Genomic DNA, 26366 nt, shown 5'->3' on the forward strand with positions numbered 1-26366 from the left:
CGTCTCACAGGGCAAAGCTGTTCATCTACTTTAAGCCGGTGATTACAACTTTCACTGCATGGCCGTATCGAGGAAGCATCTGTATTTGAACCAACTCTTCCAGCCCTCTTCATGCGTCTCTTCGGCATCGTGTCACGAATCACCCTCCGTACCATTTCCACCAAACGTTCATCTTTTCTCTTATCGCCTTTTTCCACGGTTATTACTCGATTGTTTCGTGAAGCTTGGCTAGCTGCTTCGTGTTCCAAGGCAATAGCAAGTGCTTCATCTAAAACTTTCGGTCTTGCTAGTCGTAAAGCTTTCTGTAGTTCATTATCTTTCAGCCCATTGACGAAGGTATCTACTGCAATTTCTTCTAAAACGCTGTCTGGCACCTCTGGATAAGCCAACCGCACCACACGAGCCACATCTGCTTCAAATTCTTGCAGATTCTCACTTGCTCGTTGACTTCTACTTCGCAGTTGTGCTTTGTATACTTGTTGTAGATGGGCATCTCCATAGCGTTTTTCTAGACGAGTGAACAAGGTCTGGTAACAATTTTCTTGACCCTTAGGAATTGATCTTAATATATCTGCAGCATCACCTCGCAAAGCAGCAGTCAAGGAAACAGCCTTTTCTTGTTCGGTCCAATGATTGGCGGTCGCAATAGCTTCAAACTGTCTAAGATATATGGACCAAGAGGACTTTCCATCAAATGGTGGTAATTTGAATCTCATATTATGCGACGTTTCGTCTCTCGGTAGTTCATCTTTCACTAAAGGATCTAACGTTGCTGCATTAACTGATGGTTGTACTTTTGTATCGGTTATCCTGCTCTCTAGTTGTTTGATCTTCTCTTCTAACATTTCTTTACTGTCGTCTACGCTTTTCTGTATCTTATCGAATGTTCTAGAAACCTCTTCAAATTTCTCGTCGTTCTGTCTACAAACGTCTTTAATTACTTGAGAAACACTTTCAAATTTCTCGTTGCTCTGTCTACAAACTTCTTTAATTACTTGAGAAGTCTCGTCGATCTTTTGAGAAATGGTTTCGAATTTCTCATTATTTATCTTAGAAGTATCATCGATCGTTTCAGAAACAGTTTTTAATTTCGATAAGATTGCTTGTTCTGCTGACTGGAAGTGGAACGTCTTTGGGTCTTCTCCGTTCTTCGTGAGGACATCCTCGAGTCGTGCTTGTAGGACTATCTTGAGCCCACTGCTGTCCAGATCCCGTTCCTCGAGCTGTTCACGGAGCTGTTTTACTGTAAGTTCTTGTAGCAACATCTTTGGTCGGCACACACGTACTTTCCAAAATGTCTTTTAACAGTCTTTCCGAATACCGAACAATCAACGCACTTTAACTATTCCCGACGAATAAAGTCCAAAAGTATTTTAAAGTCTCCGAATACCGAACAATTAACGCACTCCGGTTATTCCCGACGAATAAAGTTCAAAAGTCTTTTAAAGTCTCTCTGTAATTCACTTATTTATATCGCACTAAGTTAACCGAACACCGACACCAACTGTAGCGTGATTAGTGTAATTACTTCTAATTACAATAAAACCAGCGGTTCGTAATTTATATACGACTTTATTTTTTTATTTATACAAGTTTACTTTACAAACTTTAGCTTAAGACTAAACTCTAATAACAGCGCGCTCCGCTTAAATAGCCAATAGGTCCTGTTCTCGAAATGTCTACATATCCCTCGGCCTAATGAATATTCTGGAGATCTTCACTCACAGCGCCGTCGCTTCTGTGACGTCACGGCTACTGTTATTCCGACGGTTGGAATTCTCCCAAGCCGGGGACTGTTTATTGCGCCGATTCGAAACTCTTTCGTTACAATATTATTCATGTATGTATTTATTACACATGATATAGCCTTGAAAACATTATTCACGACGACGCACTGTGGTTCCAAATTCCGGAAAGGTGATCATAAACCTTTAAAAGATTATATTGTTTATACACTTCAACGGAATTACCTTCAAGATGATTTTTCGGGTGTAACTACAACGATATTATGCAAAAAATGATGTTGTATCGCAGATTTAAAATGCGTTTATCTCGAAAACGGTTGAGTTTAGCGAGATGAATGTAGTATACCTTTTTTAAGTAAAAATATTAAGAGAATAAAAATTTTGATTCAAAAAGTATGTAGAGTGGGTAATAAAAAAATTGAACCTATTAAATGAGCACTGAAAGGCGTATGTGGCGACCTCTGGATAATACATCATTTTTGGTGGCGAATTTAGATTTCTTGTTCAAAAAAACCCCCGCTTTCCAAATTTCGTGTTATTATCCATGCCAGTTAGGAAATATTCAAGAATAAATAAAATAAAAGTGTAACTTTGACACCCTGTATTTCGGTTATTATCAACTTTGGTACAAAGGTAAGTTAGCTCAAATCTACTTATTTTAAGCTCATGAATCTACGGTTAAGCTATGGCCCATTCTTTACCAACCCCCAGTACATTTTGAAACGTTATTTTTTTTGTATTTAGATTTAATGCATTTCCGTTATCTGTGAAGGCAACAACGAAGTGATTCACGAACCATTGTGTCCAGTTATCCCGATAAAACAGATGTTAAAAGATGCCCTCTGGCACGAAAAAATCTTTTAATTCTAGTCCGAAATTGTGGAATGTCAGACGGTGCATCGATTTGCCTCCTTCAGCATTCCCCATATACAGGGTGTTTCATTAATAAATTGTCCATATAGTAACTGGAGAAACCTTAGCACAAAATACGAAGATTTAACCTAAAACACTTAAATAAAATGTGGTTCCTTTCTAAGTTACAGGGTGTTTTATTTAAAAATTATTTTTGCTCAGCATTTTAAAACTATTCGACGTATCCTTTTCATACTTGGCAGAAAGTGCGACTACTATACACCCTACTAAATTATGATAAACAAACGTTTCTAGCTACTACCAGAGAAGTACGACAGGGGATAGTGAATGGTTGACCCTTCTCAAATTCTACGCCACTGGTGGAATTACTATTTTAGTGCCATTTTTAGATTCTCCACTACTTTCTACGTAAATAATATACTCTTCATTGGTAACAATAAAGTCATTAGTTTTCGAGATATTTGAAGTTAAATATGAAACGGCACAGTTATTTTGATTAATTTATGATATATGATTCATTATGATTAAAATTTAAAAATTATTTGTACCCAGTACTTTAAAACTATTTGGCGTATCATTATCACACTTGACAGAAAGTGTAGGTACTGTACACCCTACTAAATTAAGATAAATAAACGTTTCTAGCTACTACCAGAGGCGTATGACAAGGGATAGTGGCTGGTTGATCCTTCCCAAATTCTACGCCACTGACGAAATTTTTTGATTTTTCAATACTTTTTATGTAAATAATATACTCTTTATTCGTAACGATAAAATGATTAGTTTTCGAGATATTTGAAATTAAAAATGAAGCGACACAATACATTAATCAAAATAACCGTGTCATTTCATTTTTAACTTCAAAGATCTCGAAAACTAATGACTTTATCGTTACGAATGAAGAGTATATTATTGTCATAGAAAGTATTGGAGAATCCAAAAATTGAACTAAAATAGCAATTCCGCCAGTGGCGTAGAATTTGGAAAGGGTCAATCATTCACTTTCCCCTGTCGTACGTATACATCCTGCCAAGTATGAAAAGTATACGTCGAATAGTTTTAAAATGCTGAGCAAAAATAGTTTTAAATTTTTAGATAAAACACCCTGTAACTCAGTAAGGAACCACATTTAAGCGTTTTAGGTTAAATCTTCGTATTTTGTGCTCCAGTTACTATATGGACGATTATTAATGAGGGCTGGTGAGTGGCGATCTCTCAAAAGTATCGAGCAGTATTCGAAGAGACTCCTTGGTCGTGTGACAGGTTGTCCTGGTCCATAGGTACGATATTGCGCATGCGACTATCAGCTGATCGCGTTCTGTCGACGTCACAATGAGAGTAGCCGATGTTGGAATACATACGTTTATATGGGAGTTTTATCGATTTTTTAGATTTTGGGGAGATTTTTGTGAGATTTAAGTTGATTAGCAGGCTCGTTAGTGTGAAAGAATTATTATTTACCCCTTAATGTATTGTCTTCAAAACTAGTTTATTTAAAAAACAAATGAAGGGTATCTTAAAATAAGTTTGTTGTAGTTTAATATTATGAGATGTTTGATAGTTTAAAATTTATTGGTTATAAAGTATAGCTTTCTTAAAACTTTTGTAAATGGATGCCGTTAATAAATAAATAATGTACGAATTAGTTTTGAAATTTCATTCGGTCGACAAATTATTGAATTTAACAGAAATGATTGAAATTTAAAGATGGATAACTATATAATTATGTATAACATTGGTGATTTGATATACTATATAAATTATATCCAATGTTCTTAATTACAATTTACGCTATATGCTTACTCAATATTTTTCCTATGCTAAATAGTTCCAATTTCAAAATTGCTGTGGTAAGTATCGCAAAACAAAATTCTGACATAAATTTGTATCGGTTATCAATAGTTCCGACTGGACGTTATTAGATAAAAAATTAATATCATCTACAGTGACTCAACCCCGGCTGGGCATTGGGCAATAAAAAAAGGTATGATACCTAAAATATTTAGATAAATTTACTGCCACATGTATATAATACGTACTGCGATTTAGGTAAAACTATTTTTTGGAGCTAATAATCAATATAAATGTTATCTCCCTTTTGACTAAATTTAAGTCCGTTGTGACTTTTAGGAATAGGTTTATTTGAGGATATAAAATCCAAAGTCGATATAAAATATATTCTTACGTACAATCTAAACCAAGATGTACTTGAAATTGTTTTTGGCAACATGAGGAGGGCTGGTGGCTTACATGACCATCCCGATGCGGTGGAATTTGGCTACCGCGTAAAAAACTATATTTTGGGAAGGAATGATGGGAGTTTATCCGAAGCTGGTAACACAGAAGGTGATGAGGTCAGGGATGGTGCAATCGACAATTTAGGTGAAATTTTGTTATGCAAAACATACTTCTCAGATTTATCTGACGATGCAAAAAAAGACGAAGTGGATGCAGACGTCGAAGAATTAAACCAATTACAATGTGATGCATTGGAATATGTCAGTTGGTATATCTGCAAGAAGTTAGATTTGCCTGAAAGTACGGATACTTTCACTTACACGTGGATAGACCAAGTCTCCGAAGGGGGCCTACAGAAACCTCCAGAAGAATTGGTGGTAAAAATGCATCAACTGGATACTATATTTAATAATTTCAATGGGTCTGGACTTCAGTTAAAGTCAGGGAAAAGTTATTTGCAAAGACTGATTGATTTGTCTGAAAAGATTGAATGTGATTACAAAACCAAACACCTGTTCTTTCGGTCGCGCCTATATTTTAGGATTAAGAAATTAAACTTAACACTTAAAGAAAATATGAGAAATAAGACAAAATTAAAGAAAATTGTAACTTAAAGTCTTGTGTTTTATTTGTTTTGCGATTTTGTTTCAGACCATTAAATCAATGATTTTCATCTGTTTACGTGCAACTAAATGAAGGCCCGATTCGTAGGCGCCCATACATATGGGTAGGGGGGCGTGGCCTCCCATGGCTTTTCGGGTGCTTTAAACTACATATTGTCATCCAAAGTATACAAAATGTAATGTGCAACATCTTCACGTCTAGCCCCCTACAAATTTTTATATGTACGCCCATGGCTCGATCCCCTCCTTAACACTGGCGCCAAATAAGGCAAGCCAATCAAAAACAAGCTCGTAAAATTTATTTAAAAATCGTGAATCAAGGGAGTGAACTTACTGCAATACATCCAATATATTCTGGCGTTCCTCAAGGCAGCGTCTTGGGACCTATATTGTTTCTCCTTTATACAGCTGATCTGCCAAGAACAAGAACCACCACTGTAGCAACATTCGCTGATGACACAGCGGTCTTGGCATCCCACACCAATCCGGCCTCAGCCTCAGAGAACCTTCAGACAAACCTTGATAAAATCCAAACGTGGCTAAAAAGATGGCGTATCAGAGTTAATGAAACGAAATCTACACAAGTGACATTCACTTTACGCAGAGAAACATGTCCACCAGTAAAAATCAACGACTGCTACCTCCCACAAGCTGACGATGCTAAATATCTTGGCATGCATTTGGACCGACGGATGACTTGGAAGAAACATATATTCACCAAAAGAAAACAGCTAGGCCTTAAATTTAGCAAAATGTATGGGCTGATTGGACGCAAATCTAAATTATCATTGGACAACAAAATACTGTTGTATAAGGCCATTCTCAAACCTCTGTGGACATATGGTATACAACTTTGGGGAACCGCCAGTAATTCCAACATTGAGATCCTTCAAAGATTCCAAAACAAAGTGTTGCGAACCATCGTCGATGCACCTTTCTACATCCCCAACAGGGTCATTCTACACGACGTCAAGTTGGAATCCATCAAGGAAGTGATCTACCAGTTCAGTGTTCATTACAGTGAAAGAGTGTCAGTGCATCCTAACGTGTTGGCCAACCGCCTAAACGTGCCCGATGTCAACGAAGTGCGTAGACTTGGACACCTACTGCCTGCCGACCTGTCTACAGGACTCAGATAAGTTTTAGCTTTTAAGAACATATAGACACCAATAAGTACTCTCATTGTCAAAAAAACACTAAATTTAAATTTAGCTAGTTCTTTAAAGGAGATCACTCACTGGAGTGATACTCTACATGTCAATCTCACATTTGTCAAAGCAAACGCTTATTGCCCTTCCGGCAGATTGCAGAATCCATTAGGGGTTATATAAAAAAAGCGACGAATACAAAATTTTTTTAAAGATAACTCACAAATTTATTTTAGAAATGTATTTTTGTTCATTGTAGTGTTACACCTGCATTTCAATAAATCCGAAATAGTTCAACAGGAATTATATTAATCTATTAAAATTACTCTTTATGACCAATTTAAAACTAATTGTGTTCCGAGCGCTAATGTTTTAAATGGGGAATATTTAAAATCACTCTCATTGTGACGTCATGCGCGAACTCATCCGAATTTCGGATATTCCGGATATCGTACCTGGCGTCCCGGCCTTCTGAAACCATTGTTAATTTTAAGCTTGAACCGTTTTCGCGACCTTTTCCGTATGACCGAAAATATTATTCTACGATAAAATTTTTTTCTGTAAAACTGAAGCACCTAACATTAACAAACATTCACATACGGTATAACAACGTTCAGTAACCACTCAGTACGTTCCGGCGCCTAATAACACATACAAATTTGAGGCATACGCATTTGAGTACTGTTTAGTTTGCCGCATACCGTACATTAGTTTTCATGATTTGGAATAATATGCAATCTTTTTTTTAATATAAACTCTGAACAGAAAATAATGCACGAATTTATTAAGCTTAAGAGGGATTGAGATCAGGAGAATTAAGTAGTCATTCTCGCATTGCAGTATCAACAACATGCAAGTAATGAATTGTTCTCTCACATGGGGATGTGCATTGTCTTTTTTTAAAACTAATTTAACGCACCAATAAAAAATAATTTCCGGTTTGGGTAATATGCTTTTGCTCCAACCATTTCCTATTATAGGTAGGCCGCTACTTTATTATGTACAGTTTACACTTACTAGATCTAATCGGAACAGAGACAGTCTCATAACCAATCTTGTGTGTTTTCTGGTCCAAGTGATACAGTTCACGATCTGTTACGTCGCTCGGAGTCCAGGGTTGAAAAAACATGTTTTTTTAATTTTATACAAAACACATGTTTTTTTGTTTTAAATGTTTTTTTTTGTTTTAAACATGTTATTTTGTTTTTAAATTTTATGTTTTAAACAAATAAAACATGTTTAAAACACATGTTTTTTTTTATTTTAACATTTTTTTTTGGTTTAAACATGCGTTTTTTATTTTAAAATGTATGTTTTGAACAAATAAAACTTAGAAAAAAACATTGTTTAAATCATACTTTCTTAAACATAATAGATAAGAAAACCATTTGCAATTAGGAGCTATCGCCTTGGGGAACCCCAGACTTACTATTTATAAATTCGCATTGCAAGTTAGCTATTATTGCCTACTGTAAGTTATTTTGTGGTGTTTAATATTTTTTTGAAACGTGCAAATGGTGAATTTTTATACATGATCTGAAGGAGCGTATGGAAATGGCTTTGACCCCAGCTCATTTTTTTGGCAAATTTGCGTGATAAGCACTTTAGTGGAAATAAACTTACCATCCATCCATTATAAATTATCATCCAGGAGCATTGTCAATTATTATTAATGACCAGGCAAAGTGTGTACCCTTTAAACCATATACGTTTTCTAAACATTTAATTGAGAATGTAATATGTACCAGAGACTTGGTGGCGTTCTATAAAAATATAAATACATTGGAACTTGCTCAACAGCTCCACACAGCTAATGCATTGTCAGCCAACATAGAAAGACTCTTCTCCTCAACATACGGTTTGTCATTCCAAACTACGTAATTTGCTAGGCAGTGTCAAAGCTGCTAAGTTGGTTTCAATTTTTAAAGAGCTTAATTGCATCAGTGATGACGTGACTGATCAGATATCAGATTGATAATTTTAGATTACAAGATTTGAGAAATTTATTAACTCTTGTATGCAAAAAGTTTTCCAGTTTTTGTTATGTTCCGGTTATTAATAAATAAATAATATGTAAGTTGAAAAGCTTTACAATTATTTGAGAATTTTTTTCCTATTTATTTATTATTTTAATCAAGACAATGAAAGAAAAACGCTTGTTTAATTTAAGTGTTTTAAATATGTTTTAAACCGTTTTAAACAAAAAGTGTTTTAAATATACACATGTTTAAAACATATGAGAATCTGAATCATCTGACATCTGACTACCAGCGTTCATCTTAGACGTACCCGTAGGCTAAATGAACCTTCCATTCTAATTTCAGGCACCTGACGATGAGTGATGATTTTTATTCGTGTAGAGTATGATTCATGATGGATATCGAAGAATTAATAACAAAGGTCCAGGTTAATCCTCCTATATGGGATAAGAGAGTAACAGATCATTCCAATAGAAATAATATTGACGCCTTTTTGACAAAATAAAATAAAGGATCTGCGGATTCATTCTGACATATTCGAGAAAACTGTTTTCTTCGGCAAGTCATTGCGGAAATAGGTATTTATACTCCCCGTAAATATGTCTTAACTTGTGCGTGTGCCCTTTCAGATTGGTTTTATATATAAATCTTATAGCTGCATAGTCGAGCAAAGGGCACATCAGTGTTTCAGTAGCAAAAGCAAAATACTTGTTGGTAAGGTTGCTAGCCTCAGGCATCATTGCTTGAGTACCAACAAACAATATTCCGAGGCAGTACATGTAACAGATGACTGCGACCACTGGAGAAATTAAATTATCCGAGCTGCTGCAGCAGTGATCAGTGATCACATGTGAACCACAACACATCTAAGGTGTTATAGACTATGATGATGATGACAAATGACATGTTCGTAGTTGTTTTAAAAGTAATTTAAGATATGTGAAAATTTAGTATCCAATCATTGTAAGTACTTATTAGTAGTTAGTAGTTACTAGTAAAATCCATTATCGGTCAAACGCATATAAGACTGGGATTTTTTCTCTATTTTCAGTTTTTGATTCATATTTATAGAAAAATTTCATCAAAAATAAACTATAATAAACGCGTCACATATATCAGAAAACCATTTGATTATAAAAAAGTCTAATATTTTATGTTTTATTACAAAAAATGTGAATACAAACAAAACTTATAATCCATTAAAACTTCAAACATCTCACTCGGAGAATAAACTATGAATACAATATAAACAACGTAGAAATCAGGAAAAAATGTACCTACTCATCCTATAATCTACCAAAATCTATAAATTCTTACCGACTAGCTCCGGATATTCTTCAATACCGGCAATATTTATGTATTTCCTATGACTAGTACGAGAATCTTCGCTTATTCTAGAAAGTATTGGAGGCAGTACTGCGGCAGCCTCGGACTGGGCTCCGAGAGTACCTCTGTGTTCGGGACTCTCAGGTTTCCATTCGTTATCGGTGGTCTCCTCGCTGTCGTCGAATTGCGACTTCCATTGACTGGCCAACGTCAATGCACCTCCTCTTGTCATCTGAAAATACAAGAAAAAAGATAATATACCGCCATGAAAAAAGAATTAGGCGGGGTAGCAAAAGATAGTTAAAGAATTAGCTGGGGTAGCAAAAAACCTCAAATACTATTGGACAAACAAGACAACATTTTAGTGGAGATGAGGTAGGCAATAGCATCACTTATTTATACGGCTTGATGGTAATTTAGTCAACGCTCTCAATAACATGACATACTGGATTAATCATGTTTGTTTATCATCCTATATTTTTATAGAGAAACACATGAGATAAAACAGCTAAAGGTAAATATGTAATGCGGAAAGAGAGCACACACCGCGTAAAATCCAAAAGAACAAACATTGAAAAGAAACCTTATGCTACAACATACGACAAAAAAAGGAAACGACACGTGGAGCAACATGCAAACAGCCATGAAAGCCATGAACTATTTAAAAATAAAGTAAGTTATCAATCGAAGTAGAACAGAAAACGACAATAAATATCGTTCCCATACCACCAGACTGACAACAGGTGGAATACTTTCTTTGGTTACAACCTCCCGAGATTTTCAAAAATTAAAAATCATACAGGATGCCGAGGAAATTAAGATGAGAGAATTTTAAATAATTCACAACCCATCTTCTCAGCGTGGAAAAAGTTTCAACAAGAAAGATTCGTTAGTACTCAACAAAAGAGTAAATGAATTAAAATGTATAAACATTTTCAATTTCTTTGCAACACGAAAATGCAGCAGCTGCATAATACTCTGGTTAAATCGGAGAGTGCAGGAAGAGTCTATACCGGTTTCGGAGGTTTTTTCCTCCTCATCAGTAGTCCCATATCCCCTTCTCTCCGACTTCCCCAGGCATCACACTTTGGGCCCTTCCGAATTGCAAAGAAAGAAATGTCACGGATGTACTAGAGCCATCTACCGAAAAACAAAGTAAGTTATCAATCGAAGTAGCACAGAACACGACAATAAATATCGCTCCCATACCACCAGATTGACAACAGATGGAATACTTTCTTTGGTTACAACCTCCCGAGATATTAAAAAAATATAAATCATACAGGATGCCGAGGAAATTAAGATGAGAGAATTTCCTCATCTTCCTACAGAGGTCGCTAATTTAATACTTTTTCCCCATCGAAAAACTGCAAAACGTCCCTAAAGCAGTTTTCACTTCAAAAATTAGTTCGTCGAAGCAATGACGGTCGCTAATTCAATACTTTTTCCCCATCTAAAAAGGGCACAACGTCCCTAAAGAAGTTTTCACTTCAAAAATTTTATTTCGTCGAAGCAATGACTATCGCGAGGACGGTCGCTAATTCAATACTTTTTCTCCATCTAAAAAGCGCACGACGCCTCTAAAGAAGTTTTCACTTCAAAAATTTATTTCATTAAAGCAATGACGGTCGCTAATTTAATACTTTTCCCCATCGAAAAAGTGCAAAACGTTCCTAAAGCAGTTTTCACTTCAAAAATTAGTTCGTCGAAGCAATGACGGTCGCTAACTCAATACTTTTCCCCATCTAAAAGGGCACAACGTCCCTAAAGAAGTTTTCACTTCAAAAATTTATTTTCGTCGAAGCAATGACGGTCGCTAATGCAATACTTTTTCCCCATTTAAAAAGGGCAAAACGTCCCTAAGAAAGTTTTCACTTCAAAACATTATTTCGTCGAAGCAATGACGGTCGCTAATACAATACTTTTTCCCCATCTAAAAAGTGCACAACCTCCCTAAAGAAGTTTTCACTTCAAAAATGTATTTCGTCGAAGCAATGACGGTCGGGATGACGGTCGCTAATTCAATACTTTTTCCCCATCTAAAAAGTGCACAACGTTTTTACAGAAGTTTTCACTTCAAAAATTTATTTCGCCGAAGCGATGACGGTCGCTAATCCAACACTTTTTCCCCATTTAAAAAGGGCAAAACGCCCCTAAGAAAGTTTTCACTTCAAAACATTATTTCGTCGAAGTAATGACGGTCGCGATGACTTGAGATTTTTCTCACGGCGCGACTGCTCCCGAGTTAAGGATAACGTATTACTCACCTGTTGGCTAACGTTTTCATCATCCATAACAGCGAATTGCGTCAAACTCTGGTCCCTTACGCCGGATCGAGAACTTCTAGCTGCTGACGGTGGTCTCCTTCTTGGTCGTTCCTGCTCAGGAGTGGCTGGAGAATCAACCAGACTGGCAGTCGTCTGCACTTGCGTAGCAGGCGCTGGAGTGACTACTCGCAATCGGCCTACCGTAGCCACTCCTGACTGGCTCTTACGCAATGGCGCTGGTTTAACAGCGTCTGATGTGGATTTTGCTGAAGCTACAGCGTCGTTGTCTAGCCGGTCGGGAGGTTGGTCGAGGTGGGATGTGGCTCGTCGTTTGCGAGCTGGAAAAATAACAATACAAGTAGTGTGTATATATTGGCGAGATTGGCAATGAAGTGACCTACAGTCGGAAAAATGAAAGAATACCCATGAACGATCACATCAATCACATATTATTCAGATTATTAATAATCTATCTCTCTCGTTTGTTATAGGGCTTTTCATCGATTGTCATTTATTTCGAGCTTCTGTCATAAGTTGTATAATCTATGTATGATATTAATATACACGGATTATACGACATATGACAGAAGCTCGAAACAAATGACTGTGAATGAAAAGCCCTATTTATGAAAAAAAAACAGCAAATACAAAATAAGTGATTGATGTGATCGCTCATGAGTATTCTTTCATTTTTCCGACTGTACCTGGCACATATTATGTTTAATTTTAGAAGTTTTTTTAGGCCGATACACTCCGACCGGAATAGGAATAGACGTGAGCTGCGTACAAACCGGAGAAGAGATGCAGAATTAATTCATTAGGGACTAAAGCCGGAGATACACATGACTGTTACTACACACACCCAAACTTATATGGAATCATCTGATATTTCTTACTATTTCGTGCGAATTTAAAAAAAAAACACACAAAGTCAAACAATATTTATTTTAAAGCAATTTAATAACAAATTCATAACAATTAAATAAAACAATAAAGTATTTAACAAACAAATTGAAAGTAGTTGTTTTAAAGTCAATAGCATACAAAATTTCAACGTAAAACGAATAATGTTTAAATTGTTTTATTTTTTTTTTGTATTTTGTGGTAGTCAGTGTTATCACATCTAGTCCTTATGCAAGCTTCAGTTTGCGTGGGCACGCTCCTAATCAAATTATCAACATTTTGTTGTGGTAGGTTGCTCCATCCTTTAAGAGCAGCTTGTACTAGCCGTGCGGTGTTTTTTGGATTATCCCGGCGAGCTCTAATTTTTCTTTTAATCATACCCCACAAATACTCTATAGGAGTAAGCTCGGGTGAGCAAGTAGGCCACTCCAAACAAGGGATATCTTCTGCTTCAGTGATGTCTGTAGTCACTCTAATGGTATGTAGAGGTCCATTATCATGCAATTAAATTAAAATTTCTCCTGTTGCACCTCTCCAGAGCCTGACTACAGGTTATCAACATACCTGTGAGCAGTTAAAGTTGACTGGATGAAAATTAAAGGAGTTTTTTACGGATCACAATTCCTCTTCAGAACATTACACTTCCCCTTGTATATTTGTGAACAGATCTGACAGTTTTCGTTCTTGCTTGTCTTCCTCGACCCCTAAGTACACGATTTCATGGGTCATCTGATATTATACAAATCCTGACTTTTTTTGAAAATCACATATTGTCAATTCCCAATGTTCCAGTTTTGGTGGTGAAAACACCAATTTAGGCAATCAGTCTTGTGCTGCCTGGATAATTTGGGAACCCATAACTGTCTTCTGCTGTATACTTCTTGGTACGAACTCTTCTTCTTATCGTTTCAACTGAAACAGTTACACCTGTAGCTTCCAAAAGCTGCCTTTGGAGATGCAGGTGAGAAATGGTTGCGTGTCTTCCAGCTGATTGGACAATTAAACGATCTTGGAGAGCCGTTATTACTTTTGGCGACTTTCCCTTGCTTTATTTTTGAGCTTTCCTAGTTCCTGTTACCTAGCATAGGTTTTGGACAGAACGCCCTGTATTACGCCTAGCTCTACAGCTATATCCCTCTGAGAACATTACTATCTCCACAAGACCAATAATCGTTCCTCGTTGTAAGTTCTATAACCCCACATCAGGCCTATTTTCGTTTTTGGACGCAAAAGTTAGTTTATTTATTTTCGTTCAATTTGCAACTCAAGCAAATAACCTATACCGTACCGAGCTGTACTATCTGATTGTCTTATATATTTGTTTATTTTCAATAAAAACCTTTACTCTTCGCAACAATAACAAGTTTTTTTAAAAGAAATAAATATTACTTTGAAATACATGGTGATTCCATATAAGTTTGGGTGTTTGTATTTAGCACACTGGTATACCAGTACCTACAAGCACCAGCTACTGTCCCCAAACTGGCAAGTGTGTACGTTAACAGGCATGCTAGTTCCTGGCATGCTAGCTAATCGCAAAGAATTTGATTTTTCTTGCTAGCAATGCTAGCGTGCTGTTAGATGCAAGGCGCATGCGTGTGAGTGTCACTGGCATGTGTGAACGCGCGCTACCGTTACGTGCATGCCAGTAGCTTTGCAGAGAATTGTCAGATTTGTTATTTTGGAGATAAAAATTAATCGTTTTATTTTAAACTTTAAACTTAACATTAATAACTGGGTAAGAAACAGAAGAATAGAATGGAATGACCACATAAGCCGAATGACAACAAATAAATAGAGTAGTAAGGACAGCGAGAGACGGTTCCCCAATAGGAAGACGATCAGTTGGAAGACCAAGAAAACGATGGAACGATAACTTACTAGAGGCACATTGAAAAAACAGAGTCATATCTATACATAAAGAAGAAGAAGAAGAAGAAGAAGAAGAAGAAGAAGAAGAAGATTTTAAACTTGTTTTAAAAAATGTTTTGTTGGGGTGATGAAAAAATCATCAAATTGATTTCTATTTATAGCTACATATGTAATTAGAGTGTATTTGAAATTCACCTAAATCATCTCTATATAAAAATAAAATAGCCGGTGATAATGCTTACACAAATTCAAGAGGAAATGGGTCGGATTCATTATTAAATTTCGAAGTTTAATTCATTCCGAATACCTTCCATGGATCGCTTTTTTTGTTGGAAACTCAAAAAGTTTTAAATACAAAAATGTTTTTGTTTCACATAAAAACCATTCGATTGTTTACTAGCAGTGGCATGTGTAAAAAAATACCCTGCTTTTTCGTCTTACCAGTAAAGGCATGCGAGCTACTGGCATGCCCATTACTCGCAAATGTGTTTTGTGCATGCCAGTTACTGGCTTATGCCAGCAACTGGCATGCCAGCTACTTTCCTCATTTACAGGCATGTGTGTACCCGGCTTTAAACTACAGAGTATGCTTCTTTTCATGAGCATTTTTCAGTGCGTCACAAATGATAGAAAAGAAGGTAAGTCCGTGATAATATATATTTATGACATTTATTCTAACATGACATTTTAGTTAAATCTGACAGTTGTCACATTTTATTTGCAATTTGGCATAAAAACAAATCAATTGTGTTTATTGCATTTATAAAATGGTATTTTTTTTTATTTGTATAGTCTTATAAATTGTACAGATTATATTCGTAGATATATTATTATATAATATAATTCGTAAATATTTTTTTTCGATTATAGCGCCATCTATCGACAACTAGAATAAGGGCCGGTTGTTCGAACGCTAATCAACAATGATCATTATCAAATATTTAATTACTGTCACCAAAACTGTCAATGTCAACTTTGTTTGGGTTACTGAAAACATAAATAATTACAATTATGAGATTTATTATTAATTATGTTAATAATTATTGTTATATTAATTGATTATAGACTCCACAGACTTTTTAACAACCCAAACAAAGTTGACATTGACAGTAATTAATTATTTGATAATGATCATTGTTGATTAGCGTTCGAACAACCGGCCCTTAATGTTATAAATGTCTGTAATTACAGATGTGCCTTTTTTTCTATCACATACGATTTAATGAGTTAGAAAAAATCGAAAAACTGACGCATTGAAGGATGTCTATGAGAAAAAGAATAGTACAGAGTTGTCACGGTTCTTACAAATATTGACTGATTTCGTTTGAAATGTTATTTACATGAATCATTGTTTACTTATAACGAGTTGCATGTAATTATTTAAAATTTGTAAATTGTAAATGGTCATCTAACAATGTTCGGTTACGATAAATTCTTTATAATATAGAAATAATCTAAACAAGCTGTTTTGACTAGTCTGTAATTCCCGTCTTCTTTGAATATTCTTAAAATATTTATATTGAAAAATGTTTTTTAAATGCAAGTAATATAATTTTTTTCTATAACTGACACGAAATGATATAACTTTGCCACCTATCAATTGCTGAAACGTCACATTGTGTCCCATGAGGTAATAGCATATTATTCAACGAGCATGTAATGATGGCTATTACTCACGATGATAAAGTTTGCGACACGAGCCGTAGGCGAGTGTCGTAATACATCAGAGTGAGTAATAGCCATTACATGCGAGTAGAATACTATACTTTTTCTAGGACCTTTTTTATTTTAATTAGTAAAAACATATAATTGTCAACTACTCGAGATTAAAATTATAATTTACAAAAATAAATTTTGTTTACCAATAGTACACGGCTAAATAGGTAATTGGTTGCCTACTAATATTAGCAAATGCTGTCTTATGTATTGTAAAAAATACAGCAAGAAATAGTCTTTCAAGTTATATTCGGTTCCGAAAAATTATAAGCACAATTTTGTACCTACTGTCATTGTGATAAATAGGAAATGGCTATTACCGGTGGACTTATTTTATAAACTTATAATGTACATTTATATTTAACTATTTATAATACATATAATAATACCTCTAATATATCATATAATATCATATAATCTGAGCCCCTCTGTGGCTCAGTGGTAAGAGCGCCTACCTTTGGATCAAAAGGTCTGAAAGGTCGTGAGTTCAAATCTCACCAGGTTCAGGAATTTTTCGTTTATTATAAATTAATAAATGAAAAAAGTTTCTGTCCTTGTGGGATCGGTACTCACCGGAGGGACCGCAGACGTTCGGATACAATAGCGTCTCTTTGCAAAGACAATGACGTCGACTTTGCAAAGTAACAAGACAATTACTCAACACACACACTACACATGACACTAGGTACCTAACTGCAAAAATTCACCGTACCTACCATGCCAATGGCCATTAGTTGCCGATTATTTGTCATTAGCTAAATAAAAAAAATAATATCTCTATATGTAATATGTTAAGCTATATTTAACACAATATAAATTTATAAAATAAATCCAATAATTTATAAATTCCAATAAATACAGCAAATACGCTAATCTCACTGTCATTGAAAATGATGAACGCCAAAATTCATACTAAACGAGGTATAAAAGGAAAACATTATACTGACTCATTGTTACAGTTAAAAATTCTTTAAAAATTTTTCGAAGGTAATTTTTGATATAAATTAAAATAATTATTGTTTCAAATAAACAAGATTAATTGAAGGAAAATTACGAAATTATTGAATGTACAAATTTATAATAACCAGTTTCTTTTGTGCTTTCACTGTCAATTTCATCAGACTTGCTAGATTTTGCTAAACTTTGACCACCGTTTGTCGCAATCTTTTTTTGTTATTTTAGTAGTTACCCAGGTAATGTACTTTCCGCATTATTTATTGATGATTAATTATTTATATGGGAAATAAGCCACAATTAAAATGAAAAAAATAATTTTATTAACGTTTCGACGCCCAAATCGGGTGCCGTTGTCAAAATACAAAATATTACTAAAATAAACTAAAGTGTTGTTGCTAAGCAAAAAAATTCTTCTAATAATTTATTTAATCTCACTCATTTATATTGGCAATTCAGACATATATTATACATTTTAAAGTAGAAGACTTTAAAATGATATTGCCAATATTTATGAGTTGCGTTCCTGGGACGACTTACTGAAAGATAGTTCATTCGATTACATGAAATTAACCCCAACTCAAGAATATCCGTCATAAAAAATTATAGCATGTGATATGTCTTTAAAAAGACAACCAAATGCAACGACAGTAAAATTCTCGCGTTAGAGACTTCATAGTAAATCACAAGGGAAAACCAGGAAAAAACTTGTGATACTATCCCGACATCGTAAGTATTTGGTCTTACATTAATTTACTCTCAAAAAATAATACCAAATTCTGACTTGTAACATGTTTAAATTATAAATAATATTAATAATACTAGATATATAAGTAATACTAAAATATAAAATATGTACTAGCTCGATATTATTGACTTACTAATTTTGGTATTTTCTTTCTATTGACTTCCTCTTTCAGTATGGGTAACCACATCCTACTGCATTCTACCGAGGAATTTGCGACACAATTGGTTTCATTTAGCATAATTAGAGCCGCTTCTTTGATTTTTCTCTTTTTACTATCTGATTCTTTCAGGACTATACTTGAATCTCTCCATTGAACTCTATGTTCATTATCCCATGCGTGTTGACATATTTGAGATCTCTCAAATTCTCTATTTTTAATATAAGATTGATGTTCACTTATTCTAACGTCTAATGGTCTTGATGTCTCACCTAAATAAAATTGTTCGCATTCACAAGGTATTTTATAAATGCAATTCTTTGTTCTTTCTTGATCATTGTTCGGTTTAGTTTTAGATAGAATAGATCTCAAAGTGTTTGTTGTTTTGAATGTTGTTGAAATGTTGAATTTATTTCCTATTGTTTTAAGTTTCTCGGATAGTCCTTTTATATATGGTATTGATATTTTCCTCGTATTATTTCTGGTGAATGTTGTAGGATCCCGTTCTAAGTTGTTCTGTTCCATTCGATCCAATCTTGATAATTCCTTATTTATAAACGATAAAGGATAATCATTTTTTAATAAAACAGATGTTAACAATTGTTTTTCTGCTAAAAAGGAATTTTCGTTAGAACAAGTAATTTTGGCTCTATCATATAAGGATTTAATGATTCCCTTTTTAACGTTGATGTTGTGATTTGACTTGTAATTGAGATATCTGTTGGTGTGTGTTGGTTTTCTATACACTTGAGTCTCATATCCAATATCCTTCTTTGAGATCAAAACATCGAGGAAAGGTAGGCTGTTATTGTATTCCTTTTCCATTGTAAATTTTATTGTCTCTTCTTGATCGTTTATAATATTCAGGAACGTATCCAACAATTCTGATCTATGAGGCCATATTGAAAACACATCATCTACATATCTCCACCATACTGTGGGTTTTAAATTTTGTTTAGAAATAATATTAGTTTCGAAATCCTCCATAAATATATTAGCCAATAATGGAGATAAAGAAGAGCCCATTGCTAGACCAAAATTTTGTTTATAGAATTCATTGTTTAGTTGAAAATAGGTATTATGGGTACATAATGTCAATAACTCCATTATAGCTGATACATTTAGTCTTGTCCTAGTTGCCAATGTATTATCATTCTCTAATTTCGATTTGATTATGTTTAAAGTTTTATCTAATGGTACATTTGTAAATAAACTGTTTATGTCAAAACTTACTAAAATATTATTTGGATTAAATTCAATAGTTGATAATTTGTTTAAAAAATGTTTTGTATTTTTTATAAAAGTGTCATCATTATTAGCAAATGGTTTTAGAATGTTTAATAAGAATTTTGATAGTTCACTACAAGGAGAATTGATGGTACTACAAATGGGTCTAAGTGGTATGTTCGCTTTATGAATTTTCGGCACTCCATAAAAATGTGGTGTCTTACTATAGTGAGGTGTCATTAATTTTCTTTGATAGTATGTTAGATCATTTTTAAATTTGAATAAAGTTCTATATATTTTGTTTTCCAGTGTCTTCGTTGGATCCTTCGTTAATTTGCTATAAGGTCCATTTGTAATTAGATCTGTAATTTTGTCCTCATATTGTATTTTATTCATTATAACAGTTGCATTGCCTTTATCCGCTGGTAGGATTGTTATGGAGTATCATTTCTTAAAGTTTTTAAAGCTTTCATTTCCTCTTTGCTGATGTTCTGTTCAATTTGATTAGACTTTTCCAATTCAAGTTTACATAGTACCCTATATTGTTCTTTTTCATGAGTTGGTAGACACTGGGATATTTTCTCCACTGAGCTGATTATGTCTAATTTTGGAATAGATGGATGAGTAACAGCATAGTTTAAACCTTTTGACAATACCAAATTTTCCGTTGCATTTAAATGTCTATTTGATAGATTGACAACTGTCGTTAATATGTCATTATTTCTATTTAGGTTATCAAAAGTATGTAAACTATTTTGTTCTAAAAGATTATTAAATTTATTTAAATGTATATTTCTTTGTTTCTGATATGAATTTTCATAAATTATGTGTAAACTAAAAATAATTCGATCAAAATCAGAATTTGATATCATTCCGGAAAGTAAATCTTCAATACTTAATTGTGGCTTATTTCCCATATAAATAATTAATCATAAAAATGCCACAAGGAAATAGCTTCAGAACAACATTATTTATTGATATTATATTTATTTTTTACGGCAAAATTGTTGAAACTTCTGGTGTTTCTCTCTGTGTAAAATCTGTTATTGTTGCCCCTTATAATAAATAAACTATTATACTATAGAAATAATCTTAATATGCTTTGACAAGATAATTTCCGTGTAATCTGAATAATATTAAAATATTTATGTCCTAAAATGTTTTCCGAATTTTAAGGTGATAAATATAAATCTTATAATAATAATATAACAAAGTAAGCTGTCTCGACCCGTTTTTACTATTTGCTAATTAATGCCATAGGCAATAAAATGATTTCAATTTGAATATCTCTTACCTAGTACCCATTCTGTGGAATTTTATGACAATTATATTGTATTTACTAAAACTAACGATTGGAATTATTTTTTGTCCAATTTTTCAAAATGGTTATATGTAATTATTATTAAAACAAAAATGATTAGAAATCACTATTATAGCCTCGATCTCGCGTACCAAAAAAAAGTTGATTAATAGCAAGCTGCAAATTTATTAATAGCTTAACGGTGTAATCCATTTACAGCAAAAGGTGCGTAAACGCAACCTTTATTGTTAATTTTTTTTGGACCCAGGATATTTTTTTTAATGTTTACTTTTTGTTGAAGTAACATCTCAATAGATTGAGGTATATAGTATCATTTTTCTTTTAACAAAAATATTACTTTTTAAATATTTTAAGACTATTATGATTTTACATAATTTAATGATTTAAGCATATCTTCATACAACTTTTGTTTCCGAAACTAATTATAAACATAATTCATATTTTGCATGCTATAGTCATAAAAATATGTTTAAGTTTTTATTATTGTAAAACTTATTCATTCATACTTTCAAAATAAGGCCTATAATTGCATGTTTACACGAAGGGTGCGTATACGCACCTTTGGCCGAAACCATACTATATTTTTTCGTTAGACGTCATTACACTTCATTCACTATTTATAGAATTTCTGGGTGCTCTAAACGTCATATTTGTTTTCTTTTTAACTTGAATCAGTTTGACACTTTCCTTTTGTTTATTTGTTTTACCATAAAATTTCCCAACTGTAGTTTCGTTCGAGATTGGTTCTTAACTTACATAGTGGGTATGCAAAGAATAGTGAAGAAACCGCTACATCAGTGTCAAACTCAGTACACGGACGTTCGTCTAAATTTGCTTTACCAGATGAAACTAAATTCGACAATATTGGCCATATAATAGTCAAAGAGACAATAATAGCGAAAGAAAAAAATGTCGGATGTACAATACTATTATGATGTACAAAATACTATTTAATTATGTAAAAAGTGTAGACTGCATCTACACCCCGAATGTTTCGAAAATTTTCATCTTAAAATTTAATTTACATTTAAAATACAATATGTTCCTTTATTAAAAATTGTACCCATATTCGGCCAAAGGTGAGTATACGCACCCATCTGTTTTTCCTCTCACGAGAAACAAAAAATCTGTTTGGTTGTAAATTAGTCTTAATTTATGCGTTTTTGCTCCAATAAATAAATTGCCAAATTTCTCTTTGTTTATTGTCTCGGCCGTTAATGGGTTAACGGTGTCTAGTCGAACAAACTTTGATGTACGGGTACACTGGAACAGGGGAAGTTTTAATTGTGAACAGTTTAAAAATTTGAAACGTCAGATTACGAAAACGTCCCATGCATTTTGCCGGACAGAACTTCCAATTGATTTGTTACCGTTTCATTAAACTCTGATGCAAAAATCAGACTGCTATTTATCACCTGTCATAATTCCTGTCATTTGACATATTCTACGTGTTCCACTCATTTTAATTCCCATTTGGTGATAAATAGCAGCCTGATTTTTGCATGAGAGTTTAATGAAAGGGATCAATTGGAAGTTCTGTCCGACTGTAGTCTGACATTCCAAATTTTTAACCTGTTCCACAATTAAAACTTCCCCTGTTCCAGTGTTCCCATACATCAAAGTTTGTCCGACGAGGCACCGTTAAGCTATTAACAAATTTTTAGCTTGGTATTAATCAACTTTTTTTGGTACGCGGGATCCAGGCCTATTATTAAAAATGATTAGAAATTGAGATTTTACACAAAACTTGTCAAAGTTGCTAATCGTCCCTATAGTAAAACTATCCACATAAGCAGCTAAGCAGTTATCGATCAACTGAGCGTTCTCTGCCGTAATTTGAAATTTGTTACCGCGCACAGTATGTTCACAGCTATTCCTATTCCGGTTCACCTGTACCAGTTTCAAAATTAAATTTTAGAACAAACCAATCATTTAAGAAATTCATAAGTACCTTGAACTTGTTCCACAGCTGTAGCATTGCAGTTCTTATCAACGGTCGCCCTCGTTGCATTTATCTGTGTATCGGTGACTAAAGGCGCCGTATTTTCTGTTTCTATACGTCTTCGGGCGTCTATTTGGGCCTGGAATGAAACATATCAATGAATTCAAACGTTAAATCTATATAAAGTAAAAAATATATTTGGGAGAATGGATATAAACCGTAGTCGAGTGAAGCTGTAAGAAGAAATGTGGTCTAAACTGATATCAGAGATGACTAAATCGGGTTTACTCCAGGACATCCTTGTGTTGATAATTACTTGACTTTACAATAAATAATTGAAAAGAAGATGATTAATAGGGTTCAAACACTTACAAATATAATCTTCGTAGATCTGAAAATCCCTAGGCATACCAAAAATAAATTACTACTGACTTAAAAAAATGCTTAGTCCAGTATTTCTCGACCTTTCAGTTTTCTCGACCCAATTTTCAATCATAATTTTAATTGCGTCCCCCGCAAACAGTAAAATGTATACCACAATGTATTTTTAGTTTTTCGGCACAAAGTATATTATAGAACAGCATTTACAAAACCGTCATCAGACCAATAATGACATACGCGGCAGAAACACGACCTGACACAGAGAGGACAAAAAGAGTGCTAGAAACAGCAGAGATGAAAACCCTTCGATGATAAAACACTGTGACAGAGCTAGGAGTACAGATATCCGACGGAGATGAAAGATGGAGAACATTAATTTTTGGAGATAAAAATTAATCGTTTTATTTTAAACTTAACATAAGTTTAAACTTAACATTAATAACTGGGTAAGAAACAGAAGGGTAGAATGGAACGACGACATACGGCTAATGACAACAAAATGAGTGATAAGGATGGCGAGAGATGGTTCCCCAATAGGAAGATGATCAGTGAAAAGGCCACGTAAACGGTGGAATGACATTTCACTGGATGCACATTGAAAAAACAGAGTCATGTCTACACAAAAAGAAGACGAATAAGAAGAAGAAGAGGAAGAAGAAGCTTTAAGCCTACACTACGGCCTTAATATCAAACCTTACAACTTACCAAGAGTACGGAAATTTATTACGCATGGCAACACCTATACTCAGCATTGACAAACAAAAATAAGGTGGCCTTTCATTGCTTTTTTAAACATCAGTTTCGGTCATAAAAATGATGGAAACATTTTTCCGTACCTTGAGGGGATAATGGATGAGAAAGGTTAATCGCAATATAAGGAATTTATGAGTTGAAGAGACATGGAAAACCATACATGCACTAAATTGGATTTGGTAGAAAAAGAACTTCAGCAAAACTACTAAAGCGGGAATTGGTAAAACCATGTTGATGCAGTCCATATGACAATCTCTTAGAATTTCTAGATTAAAGTTAAAATGTTATGAGATAAGTAACGAAAAAATAGGTCAGCAACAATTCTTGACCAGATCTAGAAAGGAGATCTCAAATGGTTCGGCCCTAGATAACACGGAGGAATCAGATTTGTCGAGAAGAGTATTTTCATAGCAACCTCCTCTAAGAAACAAAAGAGGACTTCTCCGCAAGTTATGGAGCAAGGAAATAAATTATGTTAACAGCGTGAGTTAAATGAAGTTTTACTTCAATAACATATAACTTGGAGCTTAATGATTCTGAATGGAAATGCAACGACAAGTTGTTGAAAAGAAAGTATTTTAGGTATAATTTTGTGTTCTTAAATATCTGAATTCAGAAATATATTGGACCAATTAAACACAAAATAAAGCGGCCGCTGTTTTACATTGTCAATAGGATTTACTTTACTTTATATTTTTTGTTGTTATAATAAGACGACACAAGTACGCCCTCTGTGTAGAAGCAATAGTAACTAAAGGTTGAAAACAAATCAATTAGAATGTTACTGCCGTAATACAAAAGGGTAGAGGTATAAAAATGAGGCAAGCTAACCACGTAGGTCAATGTAAGTTATTGTTATAATAATAAATTTCATTAGCAAATCGAGGTAGCTGCTTTTCTCACATAAAGGCGCAGAACCGACTTTCTACAGTTTTACAAATAACGCATTCGTTTTTAAATATCGTCACAGTAGAATCCTATTAGATGGAAAATAGAAAGATGGAAACGATAAATGATAATAACGGAATAAAGATGAGAAGCAAACCAGAAAGATAGAACTATGCACTAGATAGTAAAGATAATAAATAAATAATAAAGCTAGAAATCCTGACGAGATACCAGCAGAGATTAATTAATTAATCGGAGAAGATCAAATAGATATACTAAAAGACTTGTTTAACACCATATATGATATTCTTTTTCTCATCTTTCAGTGCGTCACAGTTTTTCGATTTCTTTCTAACGCATTAAATTGTATGTGACAGAAAAAAGGCACGTCGGTAATTACAGACATTTATAAGATTTATTCTAGTTGTCGATAGATGGCGCTATAATCGAAAAAAAAAATTTACGAATTATATAATATATCCACGAATATAATCTGTACAATTTATAAGACTATAGAAATCAAAGAAAATACCATTTTATAAATGCAATAAACACAATTGATTTGTTTTTATGCCAAATTGCAAATAAAATGTTACAACTGTCAGATTTAACTAAAATGTCATGTTAGAATAAATGTTATAAATGTGTATTATCACGGATTTACCTTTTTTTCTATCATTTGTGACACACTGAAAAATGCTCATGAAAGGACCATACACGCATCATTCCAAGAGAATAGCTTAACCCTCTAACAGGCAAGACCGTCTTAAGACGGTCTTTGCATTTTAGCTTATAAAACTTATACCGAATGGTTTTTGCTGCCACAGTAACGACATGCCTCTTTAAAAAACCTTACTTGATGTTATTCGATACAACTAAACACATTCTGGCATCGCGATTACGTTATTATCGTTAGTCAAGTGCTAACATCCCATAAAGTGGCAGTGAAAATTATTTCTTCATAAACATTATTTTTAAATCGTCAAAAAACACGTTTAGATCAAAGTGATCAACTTGATAATTTTATGGTAAGTATATTTCATGTTTCAGTAATATAATAAACTTTTACTAAAAACTATTGTGTAAATAGGCTTTATAAACAAAAATACCAAGACAGTCTCAAGACGGTCTTGCCGGTTTACGTATAAAAAATATCCCCTTCAGTATGAAATTTTGTTATCTTTTTGTGCGTAGGAACATGCTTATTTTCCTGTTGTTCTATTATTTTTCTTTTCTGTGATAGATGCATCGTCTAAATCGTAACCATAAGAACAAAATCAATTTGGAAGAATTGTCTGATGAACA

At 33.9% G+C, this 26366-nt stretch overlaps 1 protein-coding gene across 8 annotated transcripts in view; it reads right to left on the bottom strand.

Moving 5' to 3' along the window:
* The window catches only part of LOC114333623 (tau-tubulin kinase 1), a 345869-nt gene that overhangs the window by 122328 nt on the left and 197175 nt on the right, over window positions 1-26366 (bottom strand). For all 8 annotated transcript variants that reach the window (XM_050647122.1, XM_050647128.1, XM_050647124.1 and 5 more), the window contains exons 8-10: window positions 23049-23178; window positions 12200-12537; window positions 9924-10164 (exon numbers count right to left, since the gene is read on the bottom strand). In XM_050647122.1, coding sequence (XP_050503079.1) covers window positions 9924-10164; window positions 12200-12537; window positions 23049-23178 — 709 coding nt within the window. The remainder of the gene's footprint in view (window positions 1-9923; window positions 10165-12199; window positions 12538-23048; window positions 23179-26366) is intronic.

The sequence above is a fragment of the Diabrotica virgifera genome, chromosome 3, assembly GCF_917563875.1.
Source record: "Diabrotica virgifera virgifera chromosome 3, PGI_DIABVI_V3a".
NCBI lineage: Eukaryota > Metazoa > Arthropoda > Insecta > Coleoptera > Chrysomelidae > Diabrotica > Diabrotica virgifera.